The following is a 24,701-nucleotide window of genomic DNA, read 5'->3' as shown; positions in this document are numbered from 1 at the left end:
TTCAACCAGCATATGTTGAAAGCATCAGACATAATGAAGAATTTTGATGACCTCTAAAGGTCGCATGTGCTCCCACCATCATGATTGGGTCCAATAACAGTTATCCTCCGTATCAGTTTCTCTACCTCTTTCTTTTAGGAACATGATTCACGTTGAAACTTGTTGTGTATATTTATTTGTCTGCTTAAACTAGACCATTCAAATATTGTGCTTCACGAGCATACCAATTGCTCTACAGTAGCCTTCTCTAACTTGGTGCCCTCAATATAATTTGGACTCCAGATCACAGCAGCCCCAGTCAGTATGGCCAGTGATGGAAACTATATTTTAAAGCGTTTGGAAAGAACCAGGATGGGGAAGGCTCTCAAAGTTCTCCAAAGCTCTCGAGCTCAGTTGAGAACTGGTCTGGTGAGCCCAGGGGAAGAAACAAAGTTGAGGGTGGAACATTTGCATATAACAGCAGTGCCTAGTGGGATAACAGACCCTGGCTTCCCTTCCCCTGCGCCATCCACATGTTGAAAGGGAAGGTCTGAAATGAGGAGTCTGCTTTGTGTGTAGGCTCTGTCTCTGTCAGAACCCTTTGTGATCAGGGTGCTAATCTTTGTGATCAGGGTGTGATCAGGGTTCATACAGCGGGCTCTCCCTTCTTTAGAACCTTCCCCCAGAGTGTGGAAGTCAGGGTACCGCCAGTAGTATTGTCATGGTGGTGGGAAGCTCAGTGGGCACAAACTTGCTCTCTTCTCCCATGCATGTTCGGAAAATGACATTTGAAAGAAATCCACTAGTGGTCTCTGAAAGGATAAGGTTTTCAGGGGGGAAATATGTGTATGCTATAGATACTCAAGACTTGCGTTCGCACAACTGGACTGTCAACTTCTACCAAGAAGCAATTCCTATTTTGCTGCCCATTGATTTTAATGCCATTGATCTAGCCTAACTAAAAAATAATCTCTCTATTGAGGCAGGGAAATAATCCTAAAGATGGACAAGAGCAAGAGATGTTTAAAGAAAAGCAAGTATTAATATTACCTTTGATGTTTGTGAGAATTTTGACAGAGAATTCTGGTTGAAGTATAAAGTATAATGTGGCTCTGACATTTCCTGCTTCCTCTTTGTAACACTTCTGAAATAAGCTGATTTTGATATACTCCTCAGTGTCACAGAGAGCCCTAGAATTTAATAAAATAAGAACAAACTGTGTGGTTATTATAAGAAGCTGCATTATATTCAATCACAGCAACGAGCCACCTAGCCTCACACTCTTAACTACTAGCACTGATTCCAGGATGCTGTGCTGCTGACCTGAAAGTCATTATTCTTCAACAAAATAACTTCAAAGGGAAACTTTAGCCAGCAGCTGCTGAACAAAAATTCTTCAGCAAGCTTGAAGCTACTTGTTTCAATTTCATTCAAGGCAAAGTTTTTTCCCTCCTATTTCATTAAATTATCACAGCAAAGGGAGGAAAATTATATCGTTGCATATACCGGTAATTTGTGAATGATCACTGTGTTTATTTCGTATACTTTTGAGCTTAGCACAGAGACATCACACTTGCTATTCAAAGATATTTGGCCCACTGCTTACAATCTTTACCTTTCTGACTCTGTATGTGTTTGACCAATGCCACTGAAGCATGTTGCACTATTCTGCCTTGCCTTACCTGTCCCTTTAAGAATACCCAGATTTCTCTCATCCTCCATCATATCTCTTAAGTGAAGAGGCCACATCTCCTCTTCCAGGTCTAAATGCACAAACTGTGGAAAGCTTATGGTCTAGCAGGGAAGTTAACAGGCACTATCTTGTTGCCATTGACACCTTGATCGCTTCATCCTCTATCCCCTCCCGAAGGTGTTGCAACACACATTCTTAGCTATGTGCAACTCCCTTAGCATTGCATCTTAAAATACCCACCATTCTAGAACTGGCCTAGAGGCAGCTTTGCAATTGAGGGTTATACTGGTTCTGATATCCAAAATATAAACAGGTTCTCATAAACTTGGGGCTGTGTAAATGTAACCAGTGCAGTCTTACCACTGAGCTATGATCCGCACCTCTGAATCTTATCAAATGTCTTTTCTGAAATATCTTTTCCATTTAAACCCTCTATGCATCCAGTTGGAGTTATTTTTTTTTATTAATTGCTTTTTTATTTTTTTTCTGTATTTTCTTTAGTTTGATCAAGCAGCCGACACTGAATTAGCCTGGGTTGAGGAAACAGAAAATAAACTGATGTCTCTGGGTGACATTAGGCTTGAACGTGACCAGACCATTGCTCAGCTACAAGTTCAAAAGGTGAACAAATGTGATTCCATCTGTAATGCAATAATTAATGGCCATTACTTTTTCTGCCATGATTTAATTTTCAAACCATTACAGTGCAGGCTTTTGCTCTATGTCCTCATATTCCTAATACCAGAGTATTGTATTATGTAATTAGGCATTTACCATGGAGATTTTGAAACACAAAGATACAATAGAAGAGCTTGTTGCATCTGGGGATGAAATTATGAAGACATGCACGGAAGAGGACAAACAAACCATGAAGGTAATGGAGCATGATTTGCACTTGCTTACCAATAACTTTGAAAATCTGCATGCGTAAGGGATTCCTAAGCCATGTTGCTGGAGCCCACTAAGATTATGTAAGAGGGGTTGAAATGTGCCTTGAAAGCTTAAGCTGCCTCAAGTTGGCTGCATCATGCAGCATGTGGTTAAACTATGGAACTTGCTCCCACAGGAGGCAGTGATGGCCTCTAACTTACATGGCTTTAAAAGAGGATTAGACAAATTCATAAAGCTATCAATGGCTATTAGCCATAATGGCTATGCTCTGCACAGTTGGAGGCAGTGATGCTTCTGAATACCAGTTACTGGAAACCAGAGGAGGGAAAAGTGCTCTTGTGCTTGAATCTTGCATGCAGGTTTTCCACAGGTCATTGTGAGAACAGGATGGGGGACTAGATGGACCATTGGCCTGATCCAGCAGGTTCATAAAACTTACTTGAAATGCCTGTTGAAATTTTAAAAGGCCTTCAGTATACACTCAAAATTCAACAGGAAAGAGGGCCTGCCTGATATCAACCGTGGGGGAGTTCCATAGAATTGGACCCGGAATGCTGAATCCACAACTCCTTGGGGGATACGCCTCCCCCAAGCACCTGCCTACTTGCCCCCTAAAGGACTAAAAGATTGCCCACCCTGTTATATAGCAAGACTAGTCACCTGCCACAATGGTAATCTTGTAAATGTCTCCAACCAAAATATAAATGCTGGTGTTTGTTGGTAATTTCTTTAATAGAAGAAGCTGGAAGACCTCTTGCAGAAGTATAATACACTCTGTCAAATGAACTCTAAGAGGAACCTGCAGCTAGAAAGAGCTCAGTCTCTAGCCAGTCAGTTCTGGGAGACTTATGAAGAGATTTGGCCATGGCTAACGGAAACACAAACAGTAATATCACAGCTTCCAGCACCAGCTCTTGAATATGAAACCCTAAAGCAACAACAAGAAGAGCACCGGGTAAGTTTGCAGTTGTCTTACAAAATGCTGTTAATTCCAAAGGTCAAAAGAAGTGCAGCCCTCTCTTTAGCATGTCATATTCACCAAACCAACCAATACTTATCAGATTTTACATATTTTTTACTCTCTGTTAAAAACAACAACCCAAAATTCATTTTATTATGAAACAAACATTTTCTATTTTAATATGAACACAAGTTTGAGATTATTCTCAAGGCAGAGCAATCATTGTGAAAAGTGGATTAGTGAATTAGTGGCCTAACTCTGAACAAATTATTTACATTTTTTTTAAAGGAATGAGAATATTCAACAGTATCCAAAATAGCTGGAATGCAAAGCAACCTGTGGTGTTCCCTAAGGGAAAAAAAATCAAAAATCCAAAGTTGGGAAACACCTTAATTTGGACCAGCCAAAGTATCACAATCTTTTGAGTTCTCCAGAACTCTTAGTCAGGATGTTATGTAAAGCAGAGAATGGGGAAAAGGGGGCGGGGGACAGCAACAAACAACAAAAATGGTTGTGGCCACTACGTCTGCATTTTGATTCAGTTTTAAGAGAGATTGCATGCTGGATTGGAATAGGTGCTGCAGACTCAGTCTGTACCCAGGATTTTGGGGAAAGAGGTGATGGCTGACCCCCAATTTTGGAAACATAAAGTCCAGCAGTTACTCAGTTCTGCCTCCAGCCTTAACAAAAGACAGAGGTTCCTGATTAGGCAGAGTGCAGCAATAAAGAGAAACATGGCTGTCTTCATATTAGCAAAGTTGGAGATTAATTATAGAGAGTGTTCTGGGTAGAAAAATCAGCTAAAGCTTCATTGAGTAGTAGTGAAGGCATACTGAATACAACAGAAACTGGAGACAAACAAAAGAATAAGTACCCAGAAGCACCTTCTAAAAGTGAACTTTAAAACTATAACAGTTTGTTCTGTTAAGTTATGCTTTAAATGTGCAACAGTGCGTTGCTTCCATTTTAATGCACAACATTTTCTACGAGTCTCAAAAATATTGGATGATCTTAAAATGATTCCTTCACGTAACCTTGGAGGTTTGATTTGCTTGCTTTTGTTACAGCACTCGAGCACTAGCGAGCTATTTATAATCATATTTAAACAATTTGGTATCTTCTGGAATGCCATTACTTAATAAATCATTTAGAGTGCCGGACAACTGGCTGAATACTTTTGACTAGTTATATTGTTTTGCTTCCCAGATTCTGTTCTTTTAAATATCTTGGTTGACTAAAATGCTGTTTTTCTAGTATAAAGGAAACATTATATGCCTAGAGCTGAAAACACAACACTAAGGCTAAATGGATATATCCAGTATGAGTTATACTTTGTCTTAGCATGCAGCTGGGATTGTTTATTTAGACCACCTTGCCAGCTGAACGTGTTGGATGCACAGACAGCTGGAATGTGGCGATGTAAGGGTTAGATACTGATAAGTGTTTTGCTTTGCTATAGCAACTGCGAGAGTTGATTGCTGAACACAAGCCTCATATAGATAAGATGAATAAAACTGGACCTCAGCTTCTGGAGCTGAGCCCGCGAGAAGGTTTTTCAATCCAAGAGAAGTATGTAGCAGCTGATGCCCTTTATAGTCGAATTAAAGAAGATGTCAAAAAGCGAGCTCAGGCACTGGACGAAGCCATTTCTCAGTCTACCCAGGTAACATTATTTATTAGAAGAGCAATTAGATTCCAACTGCAGGATGTTGTTATCTTAAATCAATAGACTCTAGATACATAGTGGACTTGCCAAGACACTACGTCACCAAATATGTGAATACGCCCATCATTGCACATAAATTTGCTCTTCCTATCTGTTAAAGAATTAAGGGCATTGTATTTTTGTGAATCAAACCTTCCCCCTGTGCCATTAAGTTCCTTGAAGGAAAGGCATAATTAAAAAATGGAAATATTCTTATCCTATTTGGGAATTACAGAATTGTTTTCCCCTGAATAATAAAGCCAGTATCCTACATAATAGTGATTTGTTCATGCATGCACACAATCAAAGAGGCTAATTGGTGTCAAGACAGCCCAGGGTTTCTCCAGGTGTCTTTGCCAAAAATAGTGGTGGTGGGACAGTGACTGACTGTTGGTCAGACTTGGCATGAAGCAACTTCCAACTTTCCAATGTAATGCTACTGCATTATAGTTTTCTGACCCTACCTACTTAGGAGCTAGATGCTTACATTCATACGATGTCTATTAATCACTGCCGCATAATGTTAACAGTAATTAACCAATGCAGGAGGATATTTATTGGATAAAACTTAATAATAATGTGAATTGCTGACATTTTTTAAATGACATAACACATTGTGGCAAAGGATAGGTGAAAGAAAAAAATGTGTTATTCCCTCTGTGTTATAAAACCATGTTCAGGAAACTATTAATACATAGTATTAATACATGGTGATGATGAGACAGATAACAATTGGTCTGTACTGTAAAGCTGCCTAGTTCACTAACAAACAGATATGATTTGGACATCTTGATTGGGAAACATAAATTTTGCTTAAACTAAGATCATAAATCTGTTGAGAAAGACAAAAAGTCACAAAAATAGTTAAGGATGCTTTAAGCATGTTCATTCAGCTATAACTTGCTTTTTTCTGGTTTGACCCAATTCCTTTTAAATGTTGCTAATAATCTGTCACTCACCCAGTCTTCTCTCCCTCCTCCCCATTTGTCTGCATAGTTCCATGACAAGATAGATTCGACCACTGAGAGCCTAGAACGCATTGTTGAACGTTTGAGGCAACCGCCTTCCATCTCAGCTGAGGTTGAGAAGATTAAAGAACAGATCGGTGAAAATAAGAACGTGTCTGTCGACCTTGAAAAACTTCAGCCAGTCTATGAAACCCTCAAGCAGCGCGGGGAGGAGATGATTGCCCGTTCAGAAGGCGCTGATAAGGACATATCTGCTAAAGGTAGACTTCAGAATTTTACATTTCAAAATAAATGCATGAACAAGTTTCCACAAGCAGAACTTTATATACCTGCCCGTGTATATTTTGCTTCCTAGTGGTTCAGGATAAGTTGGATCAAATGGTCTTTATGTGGGAAGACATCCATACCCTGGCTGAAGAAAGGGAGGCCAAATTGCTTGATGCAATGGAATTAGCAGAGAAGTTCTGGTGTGATCACATGGCTCTCATAGCCACTATTAAGGATACTCAGGATTTTATCAGAGAACTAGAAGGAGCTGGAATTGATCCTTCAGTGGTAAAGCAACAGCAAGAAGCAGCAGAGGTAGGTGAAATGTAACTGTTGGGCTTAGACTACTGTCCTGCTCCCATATATTTCTTAGCAATCATGTATAAGCATGTTAGTGGTTTGGACTATATTGTTATGCTATGTTTAGCGGAAATTCCTTTACAAATCATCATGGCTGGTTCAGATGTAACAGGAAACCATTGTTTCCAGCTATGTGAATGAGCCACACTGAACCGCCTCCTCCCATCTCCAGTGCAAGGCTCTCCACAGTTCATTCACATTGTGGGAGCTCCTAATTACCCATTATATATGGACAGGACTAGATATAGAGTCCATCTGTGCGGATTTATTTTGCTTCTTTAAGAAACAAAAATCTCTGTGTGTAACAAATGCATGGCTACAGGTAATCATGGCCTGCATTTTTTTGCCTTCCTGCACTAGTCAGTAATGCCCTTTTTTCTCTTCAGAGTCTATGCATTGCTGAATGAAAAGACTTGCATGGGGAAAAATGCATTTGAAGTAATAATGAAAGGGGATGGCTGTGTTCTACCTCCAATGTCAAAGGCAGTTTGCCTCTGAATATCAGCTCCTGGGAATCACAAGTGCTGTTGTGCACAGGTCCTTCTTGCGGGCATCTGATTAACCACTATGAGAACATGATGCTGGACTAGATAAGCCTTTGGCCTCAACCCAGCAGGACTCAGCGTTCTTTCTGATGACTATTGTGCCCTTATAAGCCATCTAATGATGATTCGAGCATTGGGCCAGATTCAGTTTGCTAATGGAAGCCAGCACAAAGATTTCTGCTAGCTCAATAGAGATTTCCCCCTCTTCTTCCCCCTTCACCTCTCTCAAATCTGCTCTGGAGGGTCAGGGGAACCCCCAGAACAGCATGGAGAAGGAGGAAAAAGGAGATAGTTGCATCTGACAAGCAGAAATTCCTTTGCTGATGGGTTATTGGCATAGTGCAGGCTTCCTCAAACTCGGCCCTCCAGATGTTTTGAGACTACAATTCCCATCATCCCTGACCACTGGTCCTGCTAGGTAGGGATCATGGGAGTTGTAGGCCAAAAACATCTGGAGGGCCGAGTTTGAGGAAGCCTGGCATAGTGTGATGTTGAATTTCACCCACTGAGTGGGGGAAATTCATGCATTAATCACCCTTAAAACACCATCCGTTCTCACCCAGAGCAATCTCCCTCCCAACTTGCTGTTCAAATGACTGCACAAGTTTGGTCTTTTGGTTTATGTTTCTGATAGGCACTCCCCTTCCCAGTATTGCCTGTTGAAGTGAGAGGACTTTCCTAAGCCGTTTGTGATTTGCTGTGGTAGGATGTGTGTGGGATAAAGTGGAAGACAGGGAATAAAATAATCTCACTGCCATAGGACATGCCTAAAACAGCTCTGGTTTCCAACCTTTATTCACAAAAGTCATAAACATTCATTACAGGAAAATAATAGCAGCCTGGGACCATGTGACATTGAGACATTGCATTTTTATTTGATAATATTCAGAAGCCAGACCTACTAATTTGTTTAAAAGGAGGCTAGTATTCACCTTATTTTCTTAGCATTATGGTGTAATTTTCCCACACTGTATGGCTACAATGTTAGCTTATTGAATTTGAAAGCTGTTTTTCTAAGCAGGTGGACATGTCGGTCCCTGTAATGTTCTGGATACAGAGGAATTGTTAAACCCCTGCCACAACAGCCATCTGCCCAATGGGTGAAGAAAAACCTAGTCTTAAACTCCCTCCTTCATGTTGTCGTCTTCTTTATAAATCAATATATTTTTAAAATTTAAGGTCAGCATGGTGTTATGCTATGCTAGTTAAACACTCATGGATAGCAAATAATGTTTGCCACTCTGAACGAATCTTAAATAATAAATTTAATATTATGGAAAGTCTAACATTTTGTTTCTCTTTTTTAGACTATTAAAGAAGAGATAGATGGGTTACAAGAAGACTTAGATGTAGTGGTAAGCCTTGGCTCTGAGCTGATAGCAGCATGTGGAGAACCTGACAAACCATTAGTCAACAAGAGCATAGATGAGGTATGAGTTATGTAATTGTTTGGCATTTTATGTCCATATGAAATGGATAGAAAGGTGTTTCCTTTTTTAAATTGATGTATGGTGCCTAATTTAAATACTTGGCAAACAAACAGGGTTCTTTGGGGAGTCAAAAGTAAAATTCACCACACTGGCTTCTGGTTTGATTTTGAAACTTTCAAGGCACTTTGCAGAACTGAAATAAACCTATGAAGCTCATAGTTTAATTTGCACTGATAAGTGGAATCATCCACATATTTAACTATGGTAGGGTAATAAGCCACCAAAAACTTGGGTGGAGGGGATCCTGGTCCTTGATAGAGACATATCCACCTAGATTTAGCAATGTTCCTTGCTCTTATTATAATATTAGGGAAGCTCTTGCATAATTTTTATATTGCAGATAGAGAAACCTTAATCTAATGTCAATCCTAAGTTTTAATATATAGGTTATAGACATTGCCTTCCAGTTTTTTATTCAACTGAATCTCCATTTAAAATGCAGCTAAATTCTGCTTGGGATGCTTTAAATAAAGCATGGAAAGAACGTGTTGACAAGCTTGAGGAAGCAATGCAAGCGGCTGTTCAGTATCAAGATGGATTGCAGGTAAGGTTATTTTAATCTTTAAAATTTACAAGCATTATCTAATATTATTTTTTTCTTTTTTCTTTTTTAAGAGTAACCTTTTTAATCAGCCAGAGACCCCTGATATGATTCCGAATTGTTGGTTCAGAACAATTGAAAATGTTGGTTTTCATTTAACCTATAAAGCACCTAATGGTTGTACACTATTGTGACCTCACCTTCATCCTCCTGCAAGTTCTTAGATCGTCAACTTTTGAATTTGCTTGGTAACAGCACCCCAAATTTTTCTATTACTATACCAAGTTTGTATGATGAGGAATTCTCAGGCAAAATGCAAGCCTATGTTCTTCTTTCTGGCAACACAAGACAACCTGGTTGTTCGGGCTGGCTTTCGGTGGAATTGGGTATTTTAATTTGATGTTAGTGGATATTCTGTTGGTTTTACTGATCCTGATTTTATAATAGTGTTGCATTCCCCTAAAACAAGAGGTTGGGGGAACCTGTGGTCCTCCAGACGTTGTTGAACTTCAGTTCTCATCAGTGCCAACCCACACAGCCAACACTCAAGGATTATGAGAACTGTAGTCCCAGCAACACCTGGAGGGCCCCAGGTTCTCCATCTCTGCCCTAAAACACAGGGTGGGGCAGCTAAATTTCTAAATGAACAATAAATAAATATGTATATTAGAGCATGAACCATCCAAAGTTAAATGCATGTTATGGGTCATGCAATGTGCTACATTGGAGATGTGTGATTGGATCTCCTAGCATATTATTCTTCTCCTAAAAGAGTGTGTGTGTGTGAGAGAGAGAGAGAGAGAACCACAGCACAGGGGGCATTTTTAAAATTAAACCCCCTCCCCTTTTTTCTTTCCACCCTGAGCTGCTGTAGAAGGAAAATCATATGGGCACGATACTGACCTATGCATAGGTATTTTTCCTTGTGACTAGTTCAGATGTAGAGACAAACCTTGGTTTGCTGTTACATGTACAAACCAGGGCAATCATCAAATTCACATGTTTTCCCCTCTTCCATTTCCCTCCCCTTTATGCATTGGAGGAACAAATGTAAAGCTTTAGTTGTAGTTTGTAACAAATGGGTTAGTGCAAATTATCAAATGCTGGTTTGGATGCCTCACATTCTCAGTTTTTGATGGAACAGGAAATCATGGTTTGTTACAAACCGATAATGAAAGCTTCACATTTCTACCACTTCACGTTTGAAGTGGGGGAAAGGAGATGAGGAGCACATGATCCTGAGACTTGCTGCTGGTCATTCACATAATGAAAAACCATAACTTTTTGTTGCATCTGTTCAAGACCTATATGCCAGTAAAATGAGGATGCATCAGTAGATCAAGAGAACCTCCGCTGAAAGAGTTTGGTCATTGCGATACATTTAGCTCAGACAAAACGTGAGATGGTGACATTCAAACCAAAGGGGGGGGGGCTAAGCTTTTTTTGGCAAGGTCCTTTGTAGTTTGGACAAAAGATTCACTTGGTAGATTCTATACATTTTAATTTGCTGATATGTCATGGTAGTTGACATGAAATTTGTCTCCAATAGAAGCATGTCTATAATTGAATATCTTCACATTTTATGGCTGCTAGCTTCCTAACCATCTATTGATAAGGTTCAGGTTATAGTTCAGGTACACTGGGTGTGTAATAGGAGGGCTAAAATTAGCTGATGATTTTTCAAGCGCATTTTTTAAAAGAAAAGTGGTTAAACAGTGCTAGGAACAGAAATGTTAAAAGTAGTTTATCTAAAATGTTAACATCTCTTTTTTTCCTCACCACTGTACAATATGTATATGTCAGTTTTTGATCAACAGATCAATTCTAGAAAGATTGCTAATTGCTTATTTCAATAAAGATAGCTTTTCCATATCACAAGGTTTGAAGGTCAATTTTATAGCATTTACCTATGTGATTGTTACCGATCCTATAACCAGGTTTTAATCTGAACATATTCCTATTGATTTGTTGTTGTTAGAATTTATGTACCGCCCCATACCTCTGGATCTCAGGGCAGTTCACAGAACAAAGTCAAAATATAAAACCACAAAATATATAATCAAAATAAAAACAACAACCCAATAAACCCCCCCCCAAAGAACCACATTTTAAAAGGGCATAGGATGTTAATCAAATCAACCAAAGGCCTGATTAAAAAGGAACATTTCCGCCTGGCACCTAAAATGTGTATAATGAAGGCGCCAAGCAAACCTTCCTGGGGCGAGCATTCCACAGACGGGGTGCCACTGCAGAGAAGGCCTGTTCTCATGTTGCCATCCATAACTTATCTGATGGTGATTTGATTCTATTCAGTGAGCAACATCCCACATATTCCAAAATTATCATATTTCATCACTGGCCTTGCTAAATTTTATCTGCTCAGCAGATCTTTGGATCATTTGTAAATTGTAAATGAGGTTCCCATTTCACTGCTTTGGATCACATGCATTGCTTGTAAATATAGAATAACTAACTACCTGTTGGAACAAGGATGAGGACCCTCATGCCTGGGCGGGGGAGACCAAAGCAGCCCTTCAGCCCTCTCTGCCTGGCCCTTTGCATTCACCCCAGGTCACAGTCAACCTTACTTTATACCCACTTTGAGTGTTTTTATGCCTGGCTGGATTGTGTTCTTGAACTCTGATAGTGCCTCTTAGTATCCTGGATGAGAGTATGGAGTGGAGTGTGTAAGTGTGTGTAGAATCAAGCTTGCTATATGAAGGTAAACTGTAGATTAGTTGCCTTACCCACTTTGCCTCTGGGCTTGCTCACTATTGTGAACTACAGTCTGGAAAAAGGGTTCCCCATCTCTGCATTAGAAACTGCATTGCACGTTGGACCATGGTAAAATGTTAAGAGGCAGGACAACACCGTAACATTATGCCCAATTACTTTTTAGACTTTGTTTTTTGTTTTTTTAAAAAAGACTATCTTTGACCAGAGGGTCCCAGCAACGTGCTTATTTCTATATTTCAGCTTTCATTACTTGGCTTTAATTCCTAACCTAAAAGCCACCAGTTTCTTAGTCTTTATCCTGCATTGTCTCCAGTATGACATTATGTCTGGAAGACACTTGAAGAAGCAGTGCACACTCCAAAAAGATGTGGATCTTTCCCACCAAATGGAACTAAGCAGGCTAGTTCCTAGATTTTATTGGGGTGGGAGAGGTGCTCTTTGATATATTGACATGCACATGTATGCATGCTCTTAAATGGAATACCTGCTGCCAAGTTGGAGGTGAAGTGTGAACACAACTGCTCAGGCATAGCTGATGTATGATCCCCGGTAGTAGTTCACACCTCATTAATGGGGAGTGAAGTGGCCTTTGCTATCCAATGTTATGAAATGTCCTTGAATGTTATGAAAATCTGGCTCCCTCTGCTGCATTTTTACCCATCTTGAGTCATAGATATGGCACCGGGAGAGTGAATATCATCCTCTGAGCTTCCTCTAAAGACCTTCAGATATCTTGAGAATTTTAATAAATGATTTGACTCATACATTCCAGAAGGATAGCCAGATCACAATATCTGTTATCTCAAAAACAACAAAGAGATTTGTGGCACTTTAAAGACTAACAGTTCAATTCTAGGCATGACCCAATGAAACTTATTCGCAGGTAGGTATTACAGGATTGCAACAAATACGTGGCAATAATTTGGTTAGTTCTTAAGACACCACAAGATTCTCCATCGATGCCCCAATTGTAGGTTTTCTAGGGATAAAAATGTTTGACAACTCTTATATTCAGAAATGGAGAAGTGCACAAAAAGTTGTCACAGTGGAAAAACCCAGCAGAAAATTCTAAATTCTTTGAACAGGCAACAACTGTTTTTTTTTTTTTGGGGGGGGGAGTTATGTTCCTGACTGCCATGCACATCAGTGGAGTGTGCATAAGCCCATTCTGCCCCATTATGCCTCTGCCCCCCCCCCTTCAGACCATTTCCAGGTTGTGGTGATGCGCATGTTCACAGATATGCACATACTGGACAAGCATGAAACACTTGTTGCCTGTAATACTTACAATTTTATTCAGTAGCAAATTTACAGTGCTTAGTGGCATTCACAGATCAGTTATTATTATGTTGCACCTACTATGAGGCTATGCTATAGCATTACTTAGACTACTATTTTACCTGATTTTCTTATTCAATATGTTTACAGGCCCTATTTGACTGGGTGGATATCGCTGGTAGTAAATTAGCTGCGATGTCACCAGTTGGAACAGACCTAGAAACAGTAAAACAACAGACAGAAGAAATGAAGGTATGAAACAGTAACTTCTTATGAATGTACATATTTCTGTTAGTGTTAGTGTTCCAAATCACTTTGCATTCAGTCTGTAACAAAAAGTAAATTATTTTCATATGGGCATGTTGTTTAAAAATCTACAGCCTTTCTGAGTCTGAAAGTAATATGACATCAGTTTCCTCTCCGAGTTAATTGTGGATTTTTTTCAAGAGCAGTTATTTTTTCATCACTGCATCAATTACTTTTATGACACCCAGCTTCCCTTTTAGAATGTGCACAAGTTCCTGCAAAGCCTGTCATTCTTCATACCATGGATTAGTCCTAAACATTCATAGATCTCTTCATTTCCACCGCAGCCCACTGGACTATAAAGCAAAATCCCCAGCCAACTCTAAAAGCAATATTTGGAATGGAAATATGACTCATTCTTTTCATAATACCTGGATGCTGCTGTGTGCTTTGCACAGGAAGCAGAGATGGTATAGGATATCCTGTTTTAGGGCACAGGATTAGACTGGATGAATCCACTCCAGCCCTGTTATTGTATGTGCAAAGCAGGGCTTCAATATGTTGGGAAATTAAACAGGAAATTTAACAGCCAATATTTAAGCCCTGTCTCTCAGCAAGGGTTGGAGATTGAAAATTAGGGTTAAGAAATTACTTCTAAAAATGAAAGCGGGGATTAAGAGATCATCAAAACAGGGCAGAGTGGTGATAGTGATGCATCACCTTGACCCATGGGTATACAGTAACAGGGGTGAGGGGGAAGCCCTTCTACATTTCTCACTTCTCTCTTATTGAATCAGTGTGTATCTTTGGTAAAAGATGTTAGTCTGGATAGGGAATAGGATTTTGTGAATGGGTCACAGCAGGGAGGCTTCAGAGAGTGTTGGCTGGCCGCCCAATGACTTGCAGAGTGTGCTGAGGGCAGAAAGAAGTTATTGATGAATCCTTCTGCCTTGGATCTTCAACAAGCTTCGGGTGTGCAAAGGATTCCCTTCCTCTTCTCTGTCTGGCTCATCTGGTTTTGCATAGCTGTTCTTGGTCTGTGGGTCCCTGTACTTAACAGGTTTAACAGCCTTCTCAATAAGCATGTTTTTAAAGCTCTGAAGAAATGCCTTTTGACAAAAGAGAAAGCATTTGTTAACATCAACCACTGACATTCAAAACTCATGATATAGAGTTTGTCTTTTTCACAACCAAAATTAATATCAGATGAAAAAAATTCTCCGTTGGGTGGTTTTTCTTCCTCCATGCTTTTTGCAAACATTGTAGGGATATTTTGAATAAGGATGTATTATGGACATGTCCACATGGCTATCTGCCTTGAGCTCCATGCTGCTGTGTGCATTTGGAAACCGGGATATGACCCCTGGAACGGCTGTTGCCATTTCCTCTAAGGCTAGCAACATTCCTCCAGCAACAGAAATTCTGTGTGTCCCATAAGTCATGCAGTTGGTGGGGAAACTAATGTCACTAAAGCCTCGAGCACATTCTCACATTGGTGATTGGTTGCTGAAGTGTCTTTCTTCCACATCTCTGCATTTATTTATAATTACATCTAATTCAGAAATGTAATGATGTTAACAAAAGGCATGCCCAGAACTGTGACTCATGTAAAAATACAAGGGGTAGACGCTTCTGGATTCAGCTAATTTATTTATTACATTGATTAGTTACTCCATAACCACATGAGTGTCAAACAATTAAAAGAATTTAAAGTATAAATCCAATAAAACATGAAATAAAACCACCAAAAATTGTAGAAAACAACACTAATGTCAGAGCAGACTGGGTCAACAGTCAGGTAAATCTAACAACGGACAAGAGAGAGCCACAAAATCTCATTGTACAGGTAAAGCTATATTCTAACCCTCAATGAATGCAGACATTAATATCTCTCTGTGCGTGTGCATTGTCGCAGCCAACAAGCTATGTTTCTCACCTCTCTTTCCAATGCCATGCTGCTTACCAAGAGGGGTAGGTAGGGTGAATGCAACAAGAGCTCGACATGGCGCAGGAGCAGTCGTGGACCCAGTCTCATGCTCCCACTGCTGTACCCACACCTGTTGCCTTGGCTCTGCTACTGTCCCTCTTGGTAAGCAGCAGGAATGGATGGCATTGGGAAGACAGGAAACAAACACTCAGGTGAAACAGCTGCTACTGCATGCACGTGCGCACACACACAAACTGATTTTTAAATTTGTTTTAAAAGTTCCTGCTTTTGCATGCTGGATGCATTTTCTTTTCTGGTGCAAGAGTGAAGCGTGCCTTCTGTGCTCATTTGGAGAAAACACATGCCTTAGTTGTTGGAAATCCAGGGGCAGAAATATCCGGTGTGACCTATTTGGCAATTTTGAAGTAAGGACAGAGCATCCTACTAAGCACTCTTCTCTGGGTGATATTCATTGTTGACTATTGTCTTCTTTGGTTTCCACAGCAATTTAAGAAAGAAGCCTATCAGCAGCAGATTGAAATGGAACGGCTGAACCACCAAGCAGAGCTGTTGTTGAAGAAGGTGACAGAGGAGAGTGATAAGCACACCGTACAAGACCCCTTGTCTGAACTTAAGCTGTTGTGGGAAAGTCTGGAGGATAAAATTGTTAGCCGCCAGGTAAATGGAAACTGAAAGGGTAATATTCTGCCTTATGTTGCCATGAAATGCATGTTCTCTGGCACTCGTGCTCTGAAATTTCAATAGCAACAGTTTCTACGTGGAAACTCACTTGTGTGTCAAAGTTTATTGCATGAGCTAGGGAAGAAGTTCTCAAAACTGTGGCCTTTCATTCAGGTAGTCCATACCAGGTCGGCATCAAATACTCATATTACTTTTTAACAGTTTTTTATTTATTATTTTCAGTTAACATATTGCATTGTATTTTTAGTGTAGTACAATTTGAATTGATTGGAATGCAAATTGTAATACAGCAAAATACAATACATTGGAAATAACTTTCTGACAGTAAGAGCTGTTCGACAGTGAAACGGACTCCCTCAGAAGGTGGTGGACTCTCCTTCCTTGGAGGTTTTTAAGTAGGTTGGATGGCCCTCTGTCATGGATGCTTTAGCTGAGATTCCTGATTTGCAGGAGGTTGGACTAGATGACCCTCAGGGTCCCTTCCACCTCTACAGTTCTATGAAATACAAAAGCAATAAAAATATCACTTAAAATCATACAGCATCTAGCACGTTACATTACAGTTGCTATAACAGACAGAAAAATCATGGAATGGCCCACCAAGGCCATCAACATTTTTTAGTGGTCATGGGAGGGAAAGGGGTTTGGAAACCCTGAGCTTAGGGGATTTTCTGCACTGGTATGGAAATGCAATGCAAACTTTAAATTGGGCTATATTTTAGGGTAGCATGGTCAAAATCTTCCGATCCACAAATTGAGCCACTACAGAAGAGCAATTTGACCTAACGAGACAGCTGCCACATGGAGCAGTTTCCAATAAGCTTCCGGGCAGCAGATGTTTCCTGCAAATCTGGCTGTTGTTGTTGTAGCTATGAAGCTAGAAGCTGTACACTGTAGTTATTTTTATTTATTTCTATGGGTTCACCAAAGTGCATTAGCAAAAAATATTCTAGTCCTGCCCCAAGCAGATGGCAGGAGGACATATTCCAGTGTGTTTAGGGTCAGTGGTTTATTGTAAGTTGCTGCACCACAATATTAAATCAGACATATGAGGTACATGGGGAGAGACTGGTGGTGGAGCTCCATTTTCAAATTCTGACCCAAACACAAAGCTCACTGGTTGGTGTTGAGCAACTCTGTCTCTTTGACTAACTATCCAAGTTCCTTGGATGATAAAATGATGCCTTTTATATTACAGGGATGGATTTCTAAAAATAAATAATTGCAAAAGAACTTTTAACTTTGTGTCCCCTGTCTAGAATTGTTTTCAGATAATGTTGCTGCATTCAAGCACATTACATAAAATTGGGATGGCATCTCTTACTCCAGGAGCAGTTGGTGACAAGGGGGCGGGGCGGCGCTTTGCCTCTGGCATCCTGGCAGTGGATTTGCTGCTGCTCACCAGCAGGGTGCAGGAGAAGGTGGTGGGGAGGTTGAGTGTTGGGTGGACATGTTGGTGGGAGTGCTAGATAGGCTCTGCTGTTCAACCTGCACAGTGTTGTGCAGCTGCTGGCTGCCTCACCTCTCAATAGTTGGAAGCAGCTCCACTGCCAGGAGGCCAGGTGTATAGTGACGCACCTCCTCGCTGACCACTCTTGCCTTATTGCAATCATTCATTTGAGGCTTGATGCAACTAAGGACATTTTAAATCACTTGTGGCCTTAACATAAAGTAATAATTCCATCCATTCCCCCCCTTTTTTTTACAGCATAAGCTGGAAGGCGCTTTGTTGGCTTTGGGGCAGTTCCAACATGCCCTGGATGAGTTGCTCGCATGGCTCACCCATACAGAGGACCTGCTGAATGAACAGAAACCTGTGGGTGGTGACCCCAAGGCTATTGAAATTGAGCTGGCCAAACATCATGTACGTAACTGATAATTCTGAGATTAACTGCTTTAGATATATCTAGATCCTTTTTATGGCAACATTTGCAAAGAGCATTTTCGTACATCACCAAATCATGATTTCAAAGGATGCAAGCCCAAAGATAAATTTGTATTACAAAACATAATTGCTAACATATAGATATTGCTGTTTCCTCCCTTTTTTACGTTTCCCAGTCATGGATGGTTCAGAACATCTCATTGGTTAAAAAAAACGTATTCTTGGCAAAGCATCACATACCTGTCGTGGCTTAATAAATGAATTGCAGGTACAGAAAGGGTTCAGCAAACACTCACTCTTAGGTACTTCCTGCTCATTTAAGTCTTCCATGCTAGAGAGTACTTCCTCTTTGATCATCAAAAAATTCAGGAACTTGGCAAGCAGTTGCCATTGTCCTAAAAGAGTGGAGGGGAGAAAAAGTGGCACCTGTTTCTGTAATAAAAGTTTGACTTTTTCGAATTGATGGACATTTATTTAAAACAATGAATAATAAATCTTTTTCCATGTTTGAATTGTAACACAGAAGTGAGAGTATATTCAAACATAGTTCTCACTTCACTAAATCACATCATACACAGTAAGTTTCCCTTTCCTGCACTATGAAGACCATTATGGTGATATAATTTCGTTTCTCTTACCCCAAATCTGAATGTTACACATCCACTTAATGATTCCTGCAACAAGCATCCATTTCCACTATTTTCATATGGCAAATTCTCTTTATTCGTCCATTGGCTTAAATACCATTTTCTTCAAACTCCCTAAAAAATTGATTTGGCAGCCATCCCTGAGATGTAACGTCCATTCTCACAGGGTTCAGCATATAGGAAGATTTGGATAGCTTGGCATAACTTCATGAAGAAATTAGCAGAATGTTACATAACACCCCTGAACCCATATACTTTGAGCCTTGATGCACTTGATGCCCCATGCTTTGGCCACTTAGCCATCCTTAGAGGTCCTAAATAGGAGGAGCTATCCATGGGGACAGGCAGTTGCACCTCTCTCTTGACTGAACCATAATCCTCAAACTCAAAGCTTTCATTTTTTTAAATAGCAGGTTTCTATAATGAATAGGATAATAGGAGGAGCACAATAGGAGATGAAATATGCAGACAGTATTCTACTACATGGGGAGAAATTAGGCTGCTCCCCCACCTTCATTGTTGGCTGCCAACCAAGATGGCTTTAAAATAGGATTAGAAAAAATGCATGGAGAAGAGAGCTGTTGATTGCTACTAACCATGAACAATATGCCTGCACAGTTGGACTCATCAGTGCTTCTGAATACCAGTTGCTGGAAAGCACAGGAGATTGGGAGTGTTCTCGTGCTCAGGTCCTGCTTGTGCATTTCCCAGAAGCATTTGATTGGCCACTGTGAGAACAGGATGCTGGACTAGACGGGCCATTGGCATGATGCAGCAGGTCCCCCCTCCCTCAAATAATTCTTGTGAATGCCCATGCCTCCTAGTTAAGTTAATGGGATGCTATCATGTCTGGATTCCCGTTGTATCAACCATTACAGTAATGTTGTAAGAAACCCTTTCCTATTAGGAGAGTATAAACAGTTATGAAAGTAAAGAAAAAAGGTTAAATTTAGTTATAGCTGCTTTTACAAATAGAGCACACTAAAATATGTAGTTATTTTTGGTAGTAAAGATAATGTTGTTAGGTCAGGGATAATTGTAAACTATTAATGATAGTCCCATTCCCTTAGGCAGACTCTAAATCCTGTATGTTCTATTCTTAAATACTGCCCGCAAAGTTTTTTTACTGAAATTATTATGTTGCTACTTTAGTACAACTGAGTGAAATTAGCGTTTTTAAAATACAGCGAGGCATGACATGTTTGTAACTGCAGGTGCTGCAAAATGATGTCTTGGCTCACCAGTCCACTGTGGAAACAGTTAAGAAAGCAGGAAATGACCTTATTCAGTCAAGTGCTGTTGAAGAAGCGAGCAATCTGCAAAGCAAGCTGGAACTTCTGAATCAGCGGTGGCAAAATGTCTTGGAAAAAACAGAAAAGAGGAAGCTGCAGCTGGACAGTGCTTTGATCCAGGTGTGTATGAGAAACTGAATAAAAGGGAAATAAACTTGCATTGAATTAATATATTTGAGCACATTTCAGCCAGTGTTAGGTTCTTTTACAGTCCTACTGATTTCCACAGGAGAATTGGGAACCCAGTTAGTTAGCTTTCTGTCATTGAAATTGTAGGACTCAGAAATGGATAACTTTGGCTGGATTGTGCCCTTGGAGAACTAGCAATAATTTGAAGTATCAAGCTATAGATCATAACTATCACTGAGCGTGAGTTTGTGTGCTTAAGTACCCATTTGAACAGCAGTTTTTCTCTGTCTGTGCCTAACTGTACTGTAATTAAAATTTGCAGTCGTATTTACTGTATGGATGATTTTAGAAAATGCATTTCCAATTGGAATTATTTGAAATATAAAATATAATTAGCAAACACCCACATCTATATATCTCCATTAAATGTTTCATACAAGTGATGAAATGTTTGTGGGTCTTTCCTTCCTTCCTTCCTTCCTTCCTTCCTTCCTTCCTTCCTTCCTTCCTTCCTTCTTCTTTTTTTCACATTTTACCTTGTTTCATTATATGGACAACAATTTGCAGTTTTTACTCCAGAGGATTAGTAGCATTTCTGGTTTAGAGTCCCCCCCCTTAAGTCTGATTTCATAGGCTCAACATTTACAACCCCTTAGCTGATGTAGCATGTTAGGTTATTGAAATATGTTCTGAAATGTTGTGGTGATGTATCACTTAGGCCCAAGGTTTCCATGGTGAAGTTGAAGATCTGCAACAATGGCTGACAGAAACGGAGCGTCAGCTTTTGGCATCAAAACCAGTTGGTGGTTTACCAGAGACTGCAAGAGAACAGCTTAATATCCATATGGTAAGGATCTCAATATTGCAGATGGTCCCAATTTGGAAGCTAAACTTTTGTGGCCGTTTGTAGTGAAACATTTGCAAAGTGAAATGCCTGTAAGGTTTAATGAGAACACTCTTATTTTTTTGGTAATTTACTAATTAGCAAAACTGATTGAGCAGTACATGTGTATGTCTGAACAGTTCTCAGCATTATTTTATGGGGAAGAAAAAGACTTTAAGGGTATTGTTGATGACTCTGTTACTCAGCTATAAAGTTTAGCTGAGTACTAGAGTCATCAAGAATACCCTTAAAGTCTTTCTCTTCCCTGTAAAATAATGATGAGAACTGCTCAGACAGTTGAGTTTTTCCTTTTTTTCTTTTCTGTATATCCTCATCTTTAAACCAGATTGTTTTTGAATTTACTTGCAGTCTCAAATTTGAGAGCTTATTCTATTGTTCCTTAGCTTTTGTTAGGACATTTTTAAAAAAGCTAGCCAATGATTGCAGAACTTTCTCCATTTATTATTTCCTGCCTCATCAATACAACTCATGTTACCAGTACACAGAGGCAAAGACTGTACTCTAAGTTACCAGACAGCACAATGGTATTCTTCTTTTCAGTGTCTGAATGAAGTAGTTCAGAGCCAAAACCTCATTAACAGTTCCCTGCCCTCTTGTACTTAGAATATAAGATTACCGTATTTTTCGCCCTATAGGACGCACCGGCCCATAGGACGCATCTAGATTTTTTGGGGGGGGAATAAAGGGGGGAAATTCCCCCCCCCAGGTGCGGGGCTGGAGGAGTGCTGCGCCTCCCGCTGTCCCCCGAGATTGCGGGGCTGGCGACGGGGAGGAGCAGGCTTCTCCCCCCCGCCAGCCTTCTAACCAAGTTGGGGGACAGCGGGAAAGGCGCGCTGCGCCTCCCGCTGTCCCCCGAGTTTGCGGGGCTGGCGACGGGGAGGAGCAGGCTTCTCCCCCCCGCCAGCCTTCTAACCAAGTCGGGGACAGCGGGAAAGGTGCGCTGCGCCTCCCCGCTGTCCCCCGAGCTTGTGGGGCTGGCGGTGGGGCTCTCCTGAAGCCTGGAGAGTGAGAGGGGTTGGTGCGCACCGACCCCTCTTGCTCTCCAGGCTTCAGCGAAAGCCTGCATTCGCCCCATAGGACGCACACACATTTCCCCTTCATTTTTGGAGGGGAAAAAGTGTGTTCCATAGGACGAAAAATACGGTAAGTTTTTAATTGCAACTAGGTTCAGATTTAGGTTATCATTCAGTGGCGCTGCAAGCATGTGCAGCATTGCAACCAATATCTGGACTGTAAAGAAATGGCACTCACGTGTGGGAGAGAGCTTTTCTACTTCCTTTTTAAATGAAACAGCTTTTAAATAGAACAGCCAGCCCCAGGCAAACAAGGCACACAAACTGCCTTTCTTTGCACCCGAGCCTTGGTGTATATTTCTTAGAAAAGCTAACTTAGACGATAAGTACATATTTGGCGGAGATGCAAAGTATAGCTGGTGGGTTTTTCTGTATGCAGCTTCACAATCTTTTGTGGTTATGCCTTTGTTTTCGATCAGCTTTGATCACCATGGCCTGGTAAGATGGTTCATTTCACGCAGAAATTTAAGGGCACAGGCCAAAGCTTATGACTGTCACACACACAAGTAATAAATCAGATTTTACTGGGCTGTTTCTTGTGTTCTGAACAGCCCTTGTTTTAGCCTCTCTTTTGAACCTGGAGAGGGAAGGGAGAAGTGGCATATCCATGCCCCTGGAAATTAGTTGTGGGCTGCAGACTGCCCAGGTCTGGAAATGCACAGTGGCACCTCCTTTGTTCAACTCACATTAACTCCCCAAAATATAGCTAGCATGTTTAAAGTAATATGTGAAGCTTTTAAGGGGGTAACATTTTCGAATAAATGTTTATGCATTTTGCAATACTTTCCCTCTTTGTTTAGGAACTCTGTGCTGCCTTTGAAGCTAAAGAAGAAACATACAAGTGTCTGATGCAAAAGGGCCTACAGATGCTTGCAAGATGCCTAGAGACCATTGAAACAAATGTTGAGCAGGACATAAATAATCTTAAAGAGAAATGGGAATCGGTGGAAACAAAGCTGAGTGAAAGAAAAGTATGTTGCATATCGAACATGGGGAAATTCTCTGAAATGTGTCTTAATATTAGAATATTGCAAATACAGAATTTTCCTTTTAGCAGGCGCTAGGGACCCATGCAATTAAACCTGTAAATGATGTCACACACCATGATTCATCTGGAAAAGCTGATCAATAAATTACATGGCAGCAGACCAATGTTTGTAAATGAAAACACCTCCTATTGTAGTCTATAGGTTGCAGACCTAAGGAATGAATAAATCCTTTCTAGCCACCCAGTCCATCATCCTGTCAGCTTGGAACTGATGCTTTAATTTTATTGCTGGCATTTGAACATAGCAGTTCTTAAAAGTTTTAAGTGATGAGGCCTCTCTCGTGCCTTCTGGGAGGCGACCTCATATTCCTGGATAAGCATCTTACTCATAGCTATGGGTTTCCATGGCAGTGGACATTCTTTTGTAAAAAAATAAAAAAATAAAAAATACTCCAAACATAGATAAACAGTTTACTCTGAGCCAGACTATAAATTACATCTTGAAACAGCTGAAATACAAATGTGTTCATAAGAAACAGAAATGATTAAACAAACAAATGAAGCCATTCTTGGAAAAAGGAGTATTTGCATTCTCATATAATGTAAATTTAAAGGATTGTTTCAATTGTATTAGATGGCCTGGGCCAGCAAAACCTTGGGTAGTCAGTACGGTTACGTATGATATTGTAGACAAACCATGTTGACACCCAACACATTATATTCTTCACCTGTATGAGAAAGGGGCCCAGTTCACATTGTATCACTAAACCATTATTTAGCATTAGGGAGTAAGTCACAGCTAGCCTCAAAACTTAAGTTGCAGTTAGACTAGCCTCTAGACACATTAAAGAAGTGTTTCAGTTAAATGCGTTGTAAATTTAAACAGGGGAAACAGGTAGAGAAAAACGGGACTCCACAGCGCCATCTGGTAGGACACTGTTATATCGCATATACAATCTAGCTGAGTCCTTGTTCACTCCCCTCTCCTCCCCGCCCCGAGGGGAAGATCGAAAGCTTCCACTTCCATTTTGGATAAACCACTGTTTAGCACTGCATCTGAACCATAAACTGCATAAACAAGACAGCTTCTTAAACTATGGCTTAATTTTTTTTTTCATTTCGGCAAGCCATAGTTAAGATTAAACACATGAGTTTGGCTGCTATGAAAGGCTCTAGTTAATAAATAAATAAAAATGAAACCTCCTGAATTTCTCCTTCTGATTGTGCCATAGTGGGGAGGACAGGAGCTTAACACTCACTCTCATAACATCTGAAACAGCAATAATCTGTACAGTGGAAGAGAGGGGGGTAGCTTCCGTTCTGCACAAAGACTTACCAGCCCCAAAGTTGTCTGAACTAGACCTGCGTTGTGCAAAAAAGGATATTCACCATAGTGCAAATTCCCAACTTTATCTTCCTAATCCTTCATGCAATGCAACCGCATATCATCCCCTTTTCATGCAAGCAGAATCAAAGCTGAAATGATGTTCCTGG

The 24,701-nt window shown here is 40.4% G+C and overlaps 1 protein-coding gene across 19 annotated transcripts in view; it reads left to right on the top strand.

The window, feature by feature from the left end:
- The window catches only part of LOC310703246 (dystonin-like), a 303,015-nt gene that overhangs the window by 243,271 nt on the left and 35,043 nt on the right, over positions 1–24,701 (top strand). For all 19 annotated transcript variants that reach the window (XM_083495364.1, XM_083495375.1, XM_083495358.1 and 16 more), the window contains 14 exons: positions 2,174–2,293; positions 2,439–2,546; positions 3,300–3,518; positions 4,984–5,187; positions 6,226–6,457; positions 6,553–6,779; positions 8,677–8,799; positions 9,302–9,403; positions 13,565–13,666; positions 16,092–16,265; positions 17,998–18,153; positions 20,036–20,233; positions 20,961–21,089; positions 23,020–23,190. In XM_083495364.1, coding sequence (XP_083351490.1) covers positions 2,174–2,293; positions 2,439–2,546; positions 3,300–3,518; positions 4,984–5,187; positions 6,226–6,457; positions 6,553–6,779; positions 8,677–8,799; positions 9,302–9,403; positions 13,565–13,666; positions 16,092–16,265; positions 17,998–18,153; positions 20,036–20,233; positions 20,961–21,089; positions 23,020–23,190 — 2,265 coding nt within the window. The remainder of the gene's footprint in view (positions 1–2,173; positions 2,294–2,438; positions 2,547–3,299; positions 3,519–4,983; positions 5,188–6,225; positions 6,458–6,552; positions 6,780–8,676; positions 8,800–9,301; positions 9,404–13,564; positions 13,667–16,091; positions 16,266–17,997; positions 18,154–20,035; positions 20,234–20,960; positions 21,090–23,019; positions 23,191–24,701) is intronic.

Source organism: Podarcis liolepis, assembly GCF_965112155.1.
Source record: "Podarcis liolepis genome assembly, chromosome: 3".
NCBI classification, from domain to species: Eukaryota; Metazoa; Chordata; class Lepidosauria; order Squamata; family Lacertidae; genus Podarcis; species Podarcis liolepis.
This window is presented reverse-complemented; position numbering and strand designations above follow the sequence as displayed.